Here is a 12,965-nt window from a genome sequence, read left to right on the forward strand (position 1 = left end):
ACAGGCAAAACACAAGCACTAATTTTACGACCGCCGATCAATAAAAATGCAAAAAAAAATTAATTAATTCAGTGTTAAATAGCGTAACTAATATAACTTTGTTGCATTTCATTTATTTCTATTTAATAGTTAAAGGAAAATAAAAAGTGATGCAGAAATTATAAGAAACCGTTTTGAAGAACATGCATTCCTGTATGCATAGCGCAGACAAAAATGCTGAATATGTATGAAAATCGCTGAAACTGTTCTTTGAAATATTTAACTATATTTACACATGAAAGTCAAGCCATGCCTATATACATGTGAATATGCATATAAACATTGGCCTAACATTAACTAACAAACAAAGATAAAAAAAGAAGAAAAGAAAAGGGAAGAAAAAAAGAAATTATGCACTAACACATTCTCATCCTTGTGCAAACATACACATAATCAACATAGTGCTTGCGTATTATCCGCAAACCGGGCTGTTGCTAAAAAAATGATGATAATGATGACGGTGACGGTGACGGTGATGGTGATGATAAAAGCACCACGGGCATGTGCATACTCGTATTTGACTACATAAGGCTGCAAGCAATCAACGGACGCGTTCATGTAAGTTCACCTAAGAGAAGTGTTGGTTGCACAAAAAAAAAAATGACTGCAGCGCTGCGCAGTCAGAATCCGTTTTGTTGCTCGCATTTCAATTTATCCTATATCACGGAGTTTAATTAATTGTATAAAGACAAAGCAGAACAGAGCGATGCATGCAACATATGCTGATCATGTTAATGATACTGTACGATGATGTTTTCCAGCCTCCGGCAAATGTTTTTCTTTTGTGTTTTTCGAATGCATCATAACTTATCAAATGAATACGAACATAAAACATGCAAGAACATTATAGTCGAGCAAGGCCGACCGTTAAATACCCTACACCGCGTAGGCTAACACAATTATGTCTTGTTCCAATATAAAGGCATATTTTTTAAATGCGTGTTTATGGGAAAGCGGATCCAAAACGCAACCAAATGTGGTACAACTTTAATCCTTACATAGATGAGGAACTATATGTAAAAGATCTAAATTTTGTAGAGTTCATTTTTGTATGAAATTACTATAACTATAACTATATTATAACGATCACCACTTATTAAAACTTAGTCTTTTCTTGAAGCACTTAAAATTATAGCTTTTTGTCGCATGAACTTCAGTTTTCATTATATGAGAGGGCTTTCAAAAATCTCCTCAGGCCGTCTAAAGTGCTCATATTTCAGAATTTAGAATGCCGAAATACTACTACTTAGTCGTTTCTGTCGAGAAATTTTGAAAAATACAATTTTTTTCATATAATGATTTCTTAGAATAGGGGGTTATATGGGGAGTAGTCGAAGATGTAGGCTGATCGGACCCATTTTTAATTGCCTTTGGGTCAAAACACTTCACTGTAACAAATTTCATCAAAATATCCCAAGAATTGAACACAACTTTACATGGGCAGACGCAATGATTCTGAATCGATCAGTATAATAAAAGGTAGGTCTATTTTAAGCCCTTCTACATATAGCAAATGGCCGCACAAACTTAATATACCCCGTTTCATAAGTGGCGTAGGGTATAACGAGTAAAAGACATCGATAACCTAGCAACGAGCCTCTGCGGTCAGCTGAATGAAAAAAGCGTTCTTTGTCTGCCGTCCGTTTTTACTAACGGCAAAGAAACGAACAAATGAATTAAGTCCGTATTCAGCGTTTTTAAAACTTGTTGATTTTGAGTAAGTGCATTTTTGTTGCTATATAAAGGTATGTATGTAAGGTAATGAAATTTGAGAATTTTTTATGTAACTTTCTTTATAGGAGGCGCTCTTGCTCATTTTATAGCCATTTCTTTAATAAATTTCGCTAGTTGAAGGAAAGTAGGATGAGTGAAACCGATGGATAATTAAAGATAAATAAATTCCCGACAAAATTGCTTTGCACAAACGCAACTTTCCCTGTTGTAGATCGAGTATACGCTTTTCAACACACACGCACATTTACAGTGATTCAATAAAGTCTACATAGAGTAAAAAAAATTAAGTTTTCTCTTATTAAAAATTGCATTTATAGGTTTTGGATCAAAAAATATATTTCTTAAAAAACTTATATTAAATATTCAATCCCAAAAAAGAGCACAAAAAAGTGTACATACAGCTTATTTCACAGGCAGCCCATTATATTATTTGCGGATGAAATTAAAGAACTAATATTTTGCTGGATCGTCTTCAGCATATACTACTGCTTGCTGGCCTTGTGGCATTAAAGATATCAATCCTTCCGCTACATGTGTACCAATTTTGTTCCATGCCACAAGTAGTCCTCCATGTTAAAAATTTTATTTTTTCGAATCCGGCATGTTATTCAAATACGGTAATTGTGGAGAAGAATGTAATTGTTTGGGGACGTTGTAAACTGAACACTCCATTAGAATGAGAGATATTTGCTTCGAATCGATATCCTGCTGAGGGTTCATTTGCTCGAAAGAAAAACCTTATTTTTTCGTACTGTATGTAGACTTTATGGGGCTAATGTATTTATTTCTATATGATTATTGCGTTGCCTCCATTTTTGTCAGAATTTTTTTTCGCTTACTTAGTGCGTCCATGTAGTCGTTCGAAAGGTTTCAAAAAGTCTCAAGTTTTCTTAATTAATATTCACATCTCACAATAGCTAAAATTTAAAATCTTTTAAAATTTTACCCACAAGCCTTTACCCTTCCCTAACGGATGACGAGTATATCCGTTTTCTCAAAACGCTCCCAGGTTGAAAAACCAGACACCAAACAAGGTAATATATTCTTGATCAAATTCTAAATCGATTTAGGCATGTCTTTCTGTCCGTCTGTGCAATGTTTTCTGTACGCAATCTCCTGACCGCAAAAATGAAGCTAATGATTTCAAATTTGCAAGAAACATTGGAAGTTCTTCCACGCAAGTTGGTATTGAAAATAGGCAAGTCACGCCTACACTGCTGCATAAACTGAGATCACCCTTGTTTTTCAAAGAAAAGGAAATTTCGGTTAAAACTATAAAAGTCAAAAAACTTCAACTAATATGTCGGGCAAAGACAAGTCCAAAGCTTGAAGGTAATATTTGCTAACGCCAACCAAAAATCCAAATGGGAGAATTGAATGATTGACAAGAGCATAGAATAGAGAATCGTACGAAGGGGAGTCCAAGATAATTGCCATAAGGCGAATATAAGTTTCTTCTATTTTCTATTTTTACGACCAAAACACGAAATATGGTGTGCTGGGATGACATGCACAAGGACATGTCTAAGCCGATAGTTTTATAAGAGATTTGATCCATTAAGAAAATATTTATGTTTATTGAAACAACAGCGAGGTAAATCTAACATATCTACTTCTCACTCAGCGGTAGAGGGTGGCGACTGTTGAAAAGTTCTAAGCATTTCCATTCACCCCACACATATTAGACGCAGGCATCAATTTAAAATCCTATTACAATTATACTTTAAGGGATAAAATTCTTTTGTGATCCGTGAACATAACACAACAGGAAACATAAGTGATATTCACAGACAGTGGATATCCAAAGTTTATATATTAGATGTGGACATAAATTGTCCCTATTTTTTGGTAAAACTGATGCTTACCTAAAATAACCGAAATATTTCTCGTTACTACTTGGGGATTTTTGCCCCTTCTCGAGTAGCTTAAGCACCGCCTTAAAGACTTCGAGGCGGATAAATTTTCGCACAACTTCAAATTTGTGAATCGCTAATGTGCTAAATATGATTTTATCTATCTGAACAAGTGATAATCAGTAAGAGCGAGGTACAGAAAATAAATCGCAATCGGGCAAAGTTCCAAGCCCAAGTTAGAGATCACTTCCTTGCGTGCTATAGCAAATCTTAACCTTACGATTGTTCTCTTCGGTTAGCTTAGGAGGAACTCATTTTACTTCCTCCGTGTCTCTCTCATAGTACTCATTCCAATTGAGTTTGCCTGCTGTCTTAGTCCTAACTATAAAGTAAGTTCTTTTTGAAGTATTGCCAAGTCCTCGTCTAGTAAGCTTTGAACACTATTTGCGAAGCTGCAGACATCTCCTGAAGAACGTTTCAACTTTTACTCCAATTTAAGACAGAATGACATCGAATGCCGTAAATGCTCCTTGCTGATATCCATCTCTTTACATCTTACTACACGTTTGTAAACAGCTAAACCTTATATCGTACAAACATCAACGTTTTATTTTCATACGTCCAAAATGGCGTACGACCAAGAGAAATTCGTTTGCACACTTTGAACGTATGTACATTTTGATGCAATCGATGAAAGAGTAAACGAAATGAATGTGTAAACAAAAGCGAGAAGTTTTGTTTAATATGAGTTTGGTGACGGTAATACTTTTATTATGACTTTCGGTAAAAGGTGTGTTTAGCAACTATGGATCACGTTTATGTTGTCTTCAAAAGCTCGAATATGAAGCGATTATTTTATGTGTGAATGTATTTAATCTTTTTTGGTTTCAAGGCAACACGAGCTGGGAAGATAATTTTTTCCTTCTAATACTTTTCAATTTTACAAGAGTTTATGTTTAGTTGGTCCTCGTCGGGGGCGGAACATTCTGTTTATACTCGTTTCTAAAATTTCCAGGTGGATCGTAATTGCAAACAACATAAGTAGATTTATCTCTAGCGAATATATTAGAAAAGGATTTGCATTCAATATGAAAAATTTTTAAAACGTTCAATCAATTCAAAAATAATTACCGCACAGCTGCACCCACTCCTAATAACTTAGAATCTTTCCAAACAATTTGAGTGAAATGCCCGCACATTGCTGAAAATTTTGCGTCAGTGTACTTGTATTGTTTTTCTTCATCGTACCAAGTTTTCATAACTTCCTCAGCTGTTATATCCCAACCAGTTGCTTTGAATATATTTTCACCATATTCCTGAGGATTTCGATGCACTAAAGTGTTGGTAGTAGCCAAATGCTGTTCAGAATACATTCAAGTTAATTGTAAAGATATTAAAATATGAAAAATTAAAAAAAGTACACTTGCTTTTGCCCAATCCATTGCGTAGGTGGTCAAATTTTTATCGAGTTGTAAAGGTGGACAATTATGCTTGGCACGATATTCATTATGTAAATCAAGTATACGTTGAACAAAATTGTCCGAGGAAGCAATTACCCCTTGTCTTTCTGGAGCCTGTTTAGAAGAAGAAGGAGCTGCCCCCTTATCACTCAACGGTAATGGTACGTTAACATCAAACTGGCCCATAATATTACCAGGTGGATCGTAATTGCAAACTACATATGTCGTTGTGTTACTAAATGAATAGAAAAGGGGGAAAATTTAACAATCAATAAAAACCTTCGCTGTTCTGAATAACTTACGCGATATGAAGAGCCACACCCAATTCTTTACTACTTTTCCATATTAGCTGCGTAAAATGGCCGATGTCTGGATGAAACACCGGCTTCTTAAAATTGTAATCATGTATTTCATTATACCAGGTACGTACTGCGTCTTCCGCGGATATCTTAAAGCCGGAACCAAAGTATAAGTTTTCACCATACTTGTTGTTGGGACGGTGCTCAAATGATTTTTTCTTTGCTAATTCCTTTAATAATTAGAAGTATTTAAGTAAACAAAAGACCTTAATTCATATCAATAGGAGTATTCGGTCATCAACAACTTTTTAAGATTTCATTTAATTACTGCACTTTGTACTACTTGTGATGTAAGCTACATTAAGTTTGTACGGATGCATATATAGAACGGGAGCACGTAAAATAGACTCATCATCTCTTATTATACAGATTACAATTGTATTTTGAATCAATATGAGCTTGCCTATCCGCACGTCCGCCTGATATTTCTTCTTGTATTTTTGTGTTCAATCTGCAAGTCGCTATTGCTGAGGTATTTTGTGCAAATTCTGTACATTGGCGCACTTTAGGCCAAGTACGGAATCTGAATAATATCCAACACGTCTTGATCAGACCAATTTTGCGTGACCAATTCTCATATAAAAGATTATTTTGAAAAAGTTTGCAAGCTTCCAATTTTCTCGACAAAAATTGCTGAGTAATAACATTTCCGCATTCTAAATTGACGTGAAATGTTTGAACATTCTTCCAATGGGGACTAAAGCTTCGTATTTCAAAAAAAGAATAATTTATAATAATGCTGAAGATCGGTCAATTGATTGAATACAGTGGGCTATTTTTTTTGACCCCGTTCCATATAAACGTTTGCAAAAAAGGGTTTAATTGAAAATTGGTCCACAATAGTAATTTTGCATAAAAAGTAACTGTGATAAATTTATATGACATAGATCTATTATTTTGGACCCCATCACATACAAAAGTTCGCCCTTATATGCAACCATGTATAATTTGTAGTTTTTTATGATGAAAGTAGGTGAGGAATAATAAAATCTTCTAAATAAAAACGACGTTTGCTAAATTTCGACCCCGTGTGCACATGTTTTTGAGCACGTTCTAATATAAGGAAAAATATCTCGTTTATCTAAAAACAAAGTAAAATTTTTAATATCCTATCAGTGCGAGGAACTAGTAATTGTATCAGGTGGAGTGTGTAGGGTATTTAAGGGCGTATGATATTTTTAGTTTTTATATTTCCGATTTTCTACAACGTGACATACGATTGGAGAGAAACGATTTGACTAAATCTTAGAAATCAATTAATTGCATTGTATTTTAATTGTATAGGGATCTACCAATGCTACTTTTACTTAGAATTATATAGCTGCAAAGTTATTCACGGCTAATTTGCCGTTTCTTTCCTCATTTTAACAGATTTATATGCGTCTTTATTCTCCACTTTAAATCGCAACAATTGTAATAAACTACGATTAAAATGTTGTGTATTAACACCTAACAAAACACGGGTGGACAGATTCTTCTAAAATTACATCTATATAAAACAATAACCTTAAATATGAATTTGTGATTAACAGAAACAACATAATTTATGTAATCCAGTGTCGGTCTACTGTTACGAAGACAAAATTTTACCTTTGCCCATTCGGCAGCGAATGTGCACAGATTCCTGTTCAATTTTAAAGGGGGAGAACCATGCATTGCCCTGAACTTGTTATGGGCCCTTAGGCAATCTTCTTCAAATTCTCGGATTTCTGTAGATTTAAGCTGAGGTTGAGCAGTAGGAACAGAAACATTGCATACGTGGTAAGTAAGATTTTGCAATATATGTTCTGTTCTAAGTAAACTTTTCTCGTCCTTTAGGAATGCACTAAGCAATTGCGGTACGTTTTCGGCAAAGTGATCTACAACATTACCGTGCGGTTCATAATTACAGACAACAAATGTAACACGACCTCTAAACAAGAGAACATTTTTTTGTTAATATGAACATTTTTTCGAACTGCTACTATCCGACTTACTCGACAGCTACTCCAACCCCTAGTTGTTTAGTTTTTTTCCAAATTAATTGAGTAAAATGACCAGTAGTTTGATGAAACCCTGGCCTTTTAAAATTGTAGTTGTTAATTTCTCCGTACCAGGATTTAACAGGATCGTTACCAGTGACCACATAACCGCTGCCGTAGAACAGATTCTCTCCATAACGATTATTAGAACGATGTTCGAATTTACCTGATCGAGCTAAATGCTAACAAAATAATATATAGTCAAGAGTAAAATAGAGAAACAAAATATAAGTAAAGTAAAGGATCCTTTACCTGAGCCCACTCTGTAGCGTAAGTGCTTAATTCATCGTTTAACACTAACGGCGGGCAGCCGTGCATAGATCGATATTTATTATGACTGTTCAAGCATTGCTCATCAAAAGACATACTCGAGAGACTACTACCAGAACGAGGCTTAGACGACTCTTCTCCTCCAGTGGCTAATTGTTGATCCTCTATACTTGTGTCGCTTGGCGTTCTCAAGTCGTGCTCTAATTCTTTGTTTAGTGGCGGTACATTTTCCCTAAACTCTCCAATAAGATTACCTTGGGGGTGATAATGACATACTATATAAGCTGTTGCACCGCTATATAAATACGAAATATATAAACTTTTCATTAACTATTTCTTTTCGATGAGTTAATATAAAGATTTTTACATTTTTTGTATGCCCACACCTAGTTCTCGAGTGTTTTTCCATATTAACTGCGTAAAATTGCCGGTATCTGTGCTAAAATCAGGTCTTTTAAAGTCATAACCTTTTATCTCTGAATACCAATCTTTCACCACTTCCTCAGCACTCGGATCATAGTTGGAAGCCATGAAAAGATTTTGACCATATTTATCGTTTGGACGATGTTCTAAGGTACCGACTTTAGCTAATTGCTGCATGGATAGTTAAAGAATATGTTAATAATCTAGGTTAAAAAATTAGTTGGAAAGTACGCCACTATCCTACAGTTGTTTATATTACAATTTTGGCTATAAGACGTTATATGGGAAGGTATCGGAAGGTGGTCCTATTCGAACCAATCCCAATAGCATTCGCGCGCGGTCCAAGATATGTCAGTATACGAAACTTCATCAAAATATTTCAAAAATTGCGGCCCGTAGGTTGAACCCGAGAAAACAAGACGGACAGATGGGTAAAAAGGCTTCGAAACTGAGCATAACTTCTCGAATCAATCGCTATAATAAAAGGTATCTCAAGTCCTTCTGATTATTCTATTCACCCCCACAAGCTGACCAAAGTAAATGTTGGGGAGTGACCGGTTCATAACAGTACAAATACAAGAGAAAGCAGCCAATTATCAATGAACTGAGGATGGAGAACATGTTCAAAAAGGGTTGTCAATACGGCAATCGCCTTGTATATGCCACCGCACAGTACTGAAAATAAGTAAAGACAGGGACGGCGGTAGGTATTTCTCTCTACAATACAATTGCATATCACCTTTGCAAGACGACTAAGTCCTGCGTTAGGGGTAGGAGGTTCTCTTCACTAATCATCTTAGAAGAAGATTTACGAAAGCTAAATGTATTTTTAATATTATAAATATTTCTTTGGAAGGAAGCAAGAGTACAAATTTTTCGTGGACTGCTTTTTTAAATTGTTACCTGTGCCCAATCGTTAGCATATTTATTCAATTGCGCACTCAATTTCAGAGGTGGACATCCGTGTTTGGAACGATAGTTATTGTGCACTTCCAAGCACGCATTCGCAAACTCATCTCGGTAAACCTTGGCTTGTGCTTCAGTTAAGTCTTCATCGGTTAATGACGGTGCGTTTCTTAGGTGCTGAACTTGGTCCCCAAACTTACCAATAATATTGCCCCGTGGTTCGTAATTGCATACAATCCAAGTATGGTTATCTCTGCAAGTCAATAAATAACGGACTCCAGTTGCCATTTCTTCATAAATTTTATAAATACTTACGTTTTCATCATTCCTACTCCAAGAAATTTCGTATCCTTCCATATGATCTGGGTGAAATGATTGGTTAAGTCGGTGAAACCAGGCTTAGAAAAGTTGTAGTTTTCACTTTCATTGTACCAATCTGTCAACATCTCTTCTGCAGTAAGTGTCGTACCAACGGTATGGAAGAGATTTTCGCCGTAAGGTGAATGCTTTTGGTGCTCTAGTGTTTCGATTTCACCTAAATGCTAAAAGTAATATCTTTTAGGGTGTTCCAAGTTAATATTTAATACTTTTACTAACTTCCGCCCACTCTTGGGCAATCTGGCACAATGATTTTTCGAGCACTAGAGGCTGAACGCCATGCTGTTTTCGCCTTTTATTATGTTCCTCTAGACAATTCTGTCGAAATTGACGAAGTTCCTCAGCAGTGATAGCGATCTCTTTTCTCTTAAGAGATCTTAATTCTGAATTTGGGGACTGGGGTGGTACGTTTGAACAATAAAATGGTGATTTGCTTGAACGATTGGATGATGTAGCGGTTGGACGATTGACCGATGTGGCTATTCGATGAGCTGACGAAGGCGCCATTACGTAACTGGACGATGTAGCAATTCGCTGACGGGACGTTGGGCAGCAGCACGATATCGAAATTATATTACTGGGCGTTGGGGCCATTGCAGTACCGGACGTTGGCCGACTGCACGACGGGCCCACCGGACGGTTCGTGACCACTAGAAGATTACGTGGGAGTGGACCAGTTGTTCGACCGGACGTTCTGGGAACTGATTTTTTGGGCGATAAGAGCGTTGTGGGATTGGACTGTTCAAAGATTCGCTGATTGCGTGATGGGACTGCTGAGCTATAACCTTGTGGCGTATTTGGTGGAACGACTATTGGCTTGCCAGGGCGACAGGAAGCTGGTGGGATTGCAACGGAACATCTGTAAAAATAACAGCAAGGAATAAAAACGGAATATTTTAATATACAAAAACCATTCCTGCGAAGGATTGAGCATACCCATCAATTTTCATTTTTGTCAGCATATCTGCAACGCTGTCTAGATCAGGTATAGTTCCAGCTCTTGAGCGCGCAGAAGATACCTCGTCTAAGTTGGGCCACGAGGACGGAGTTTGGACTGCTTGGACAATTGGCACGAAATCGTCTCCGTCGTTTTCATTGAGCTCAATTTGGTCAGATTCCCAGTATAACATAGAATTTAAAATTTAGTATTTTGCCGAAAAAAATGTAAGAAAGGGACCAATTTTTGTATATTTCTAATTTCTAATTTTTTTTATCTTTTATTATTTTTTTTCGTACAAGCAAATTCAAAAGACAACATTGTTTTGTCAATAATGTAGCACAGTACAACTGTCAATTGATTACAATTATCTGAATTTCAAAATGTATTTTAAAACATCTTTTTAAACTCATAGTTTATATATAATAATTAATTCATTGCGTTTTATTATCTATATTTATTGATAAGTGAGGCATTTTAGTGTTTACCATTAAATTACCATTGGTTGAATTACGTTGGTATCGTCATTGCTTTCGTAGCATCCGCATTAGTGTGATTAGTACATCATCGGATTGCCGCCCTTGCTTTGTTTATTGAAAGTTTTGTCGCGGTCGAAGGGTAGTTGATGTGCTCAAAGCAGGAAAGCTGCAAGCTAGCATAATGGATTTTATTTTCCTAAACAGCTAAAAAAAAATGCAGAACATCCCTTTGAACACCAACTCTTCAGTCACAGAAACAAAAATTGCTAAAAATCAAAATTTTTCCTTCACGATTTCTATACGATTCTTTTTAAATTGACAGCCACAATAAGCCACATTCCTTATTGGTCATTCAGTCTTGAGAAACAAAAAAAAAAATAAATAGCAAATAAATAAAATTGCCCCTTTACAGGTCTTCTAACACTGTAGTTAGAAAAAAGACGGACGTGAAAAGTCTCCACTATTCCTGTCAAACTAATTTACTTAGCTTTTCGCTTTAATTCTGAAAACTCTGAATCGTTGTAGTGCGTAGTACAAATATGCGTCAGTCTAATGCATCTTCTGCCTCTCCATTGTTGCGACTCCCCGAGATAGGGGAAGTAAATGCTTTAAACATAGGTTTTGGGGCTTACAGTCCAAAATAATGCGAGAAAATCCGCGTAGTCCGGGTTAAAAACATGTGGATTTGAGTATTTTTTTGATCCATAAATAAATGAAGAATATAAAGTAGCTAGTAAGCGAACGCGATTCACTCAAGGCTAGATGCAGAAAAATGAGGAAATTTATATTCGTACAATACAAACACATTGGATAGGTGTCGCTTCACAAGCAGAGGATTTTTTATTTTTATTTATTTTAATATGACCCAATCAATCAAGGAATGCACCTATTGGCGTTACACAATGGTTAGGAAGAAGTATCCGCGGCCAAGTAGGTGTGTGCAAGTAGGTCTTCTGCCTTTATCGACTGAGGATTCACTATAGCTGAAAGTAAACTCTTCCGGAAGCTGAGATTTGAAACCGCGAATATTAAACTTGATGTTTGCCATTCTCGCCTACTTACGCAGAAAATTTTCACTGTGAACTCCTTCGCCGTAGCCCCTCGACTAGATGACGCTGGAAGACATTTATGCTACTTGCATTTGATTCAATATGCGTCATAATTCGTAAGCTTTTAATAGGAAAAGTTCTACATTTTCTTGCTGAGTTTTCTAGATTTCTTGAACGCATATATTTTAATAAGATCAATGAAAATAATAGTTTCCCATATCGACTTCTTCTGTTAATATATGTGCTGATTGTCGTTCCAAAGCATTGTAGCGAACAGACGGAGAAATATTCTTCTTAGGTTCCGTAAAAAATAATCCTTATAGGCTCTAGGTAAAGTAGCTAAGCGATCTGAAAAAACTATTGGATTTCCCTTTTCTGGTCGCGCGTACGGTAGTCAATAAACTATGTCAGCTTGAATATTCATAGTTTTATTTTTTTTTTGTTTACCTGCGTACTTACATTGGTAATTACATATTTGATTTGTTTGTTATGCATTGTTGTTTTTTTTTTTTTAATTTAAGTAATCTTCGGTGTTTTGTTTTGATATACTTTGAAGGAAATATTTGTGTTACCGATAGCGCCTATTCTCGTTCTACGAGTGTGCTTACCTATCAATATATTTTCCGTTTCGAACATTCATGGAGTTTGCCGAGTTGTATGCACAAGTAATTGAGTTAAGGTGAGGTCTTAGCAATCGTCATCTACAAAATATTTTAGGATGCATTTTACAGAAATTATAGCAATTAATATTTTACTATTGGAGTTCACTATTGGAACTTAAAATATCATTACATACAAAATAAAAACAACTTTGGATTAATATGAAAAGTGCGCACATATTTATTACTGAGTTTCTTCCTGAGGATTCTAGTTAGACAAATGCGATATAACAATAAACTTTTGATTTCGTATTACGTTGAGATAGCCAATAAACTTTGGATTGGTTCACGTGCCAAGAACAACGCGCTGTTTGACATTTCCTCCATCGGGTCTTCAATTTAATCGAAACAAATGATATCATTTGTTAACGCTGTCGAAGAGAAAACAATTAGATCAA

At 35.8% G+C, this 12,965-nt stretch overlaps 1 protein-coding gene across 2 annotated transcripts; it reads right to left on the reverse strand.

The window, feature by feature from the left end:
* Window positions 1–4,418: 4,418 nt before the first annotated feature.
* LOC119634110 lies at window positions 4,419–10,769 on the reverse strand. 2 transcript variants are annotated; one of them, XM_038028056.1, is made up of 12 exons: window positions 10,380–10,769; window positions 9,663–10,302; window positions 9,381–9,607; window positions 9,063–9,318; window positions 8,104–8,330; window positions 7,719–8,031; window positions 7,422–7,648; window positions 7,036–7,357; window positions 5,389–5,615; window positions 5,054–5,321; window positions 4,758–4,984; window positions 4,419–4,679 (listed from the first exon to the last, which is right to left on the reverse strand). In XM_038028056.1, exons 1-12 carry the CDS (start codon window positions 10,571–10,573, stop codon window positions 4,583–4,585), a joined length of 3,225 nt encoding a protein of 1,074 aa, XP_037883984.1. In that variant the 5' UTR covers window positions 10,574–10,769; the 3' UTR covers window positions 4,419–4,582. The 2 variants fall into 2 exon arrangements, with proteins under 2 accessions (XP_037883984.1, XP_037883983.1); XM_038028055.1 differs by having other exon boundaries at window positions 5,048–5,321.
* Window positions 10,770–12,965: the final 2,196 nt, after the last annotated feature.

This window comes from Glossina fuscipes, unplaced genomic scaffold (genome assembly GCF_014805625.2).
Source record: "Glossina fuscipes isolate IAEA_lab_2018 unplaced genomic scaffold, Yale_Gfus_2 2, whole genome shotgun sequence".
Classification (NCBI taxonomy): domain Eukaryota; kingdom Metazoa; phylum Arthropoda; class Insecta; order Diptera; family Glossinidae; genus Glossina; species Glossina fuscipes.

Bases quoted from the DNA above. Each gene is read 5' to 3' on its own strand.
- LOC119634110 (XM_038028055.1), bottom strand. From the start codon at position 10,573: ATGTTATACTGGGAATCTGACCAAATTGAGCTCAATGAAAACGACGGA. The intron at 9,319-9,380 runs GTAAGTATTTAT...ATTGACTTGCAG, and splicing joins GGAGTAGGAATGATGAAAAC to AGATAACCATACTTGGATTG. The intron at 7,649-7,718 runs GTAAAGGATCCT...TTATTTTGTTAG, and splicing joins ACGCTACAGAGTGGGCTCAG to CATTTAGCTCGATCAGGTAA.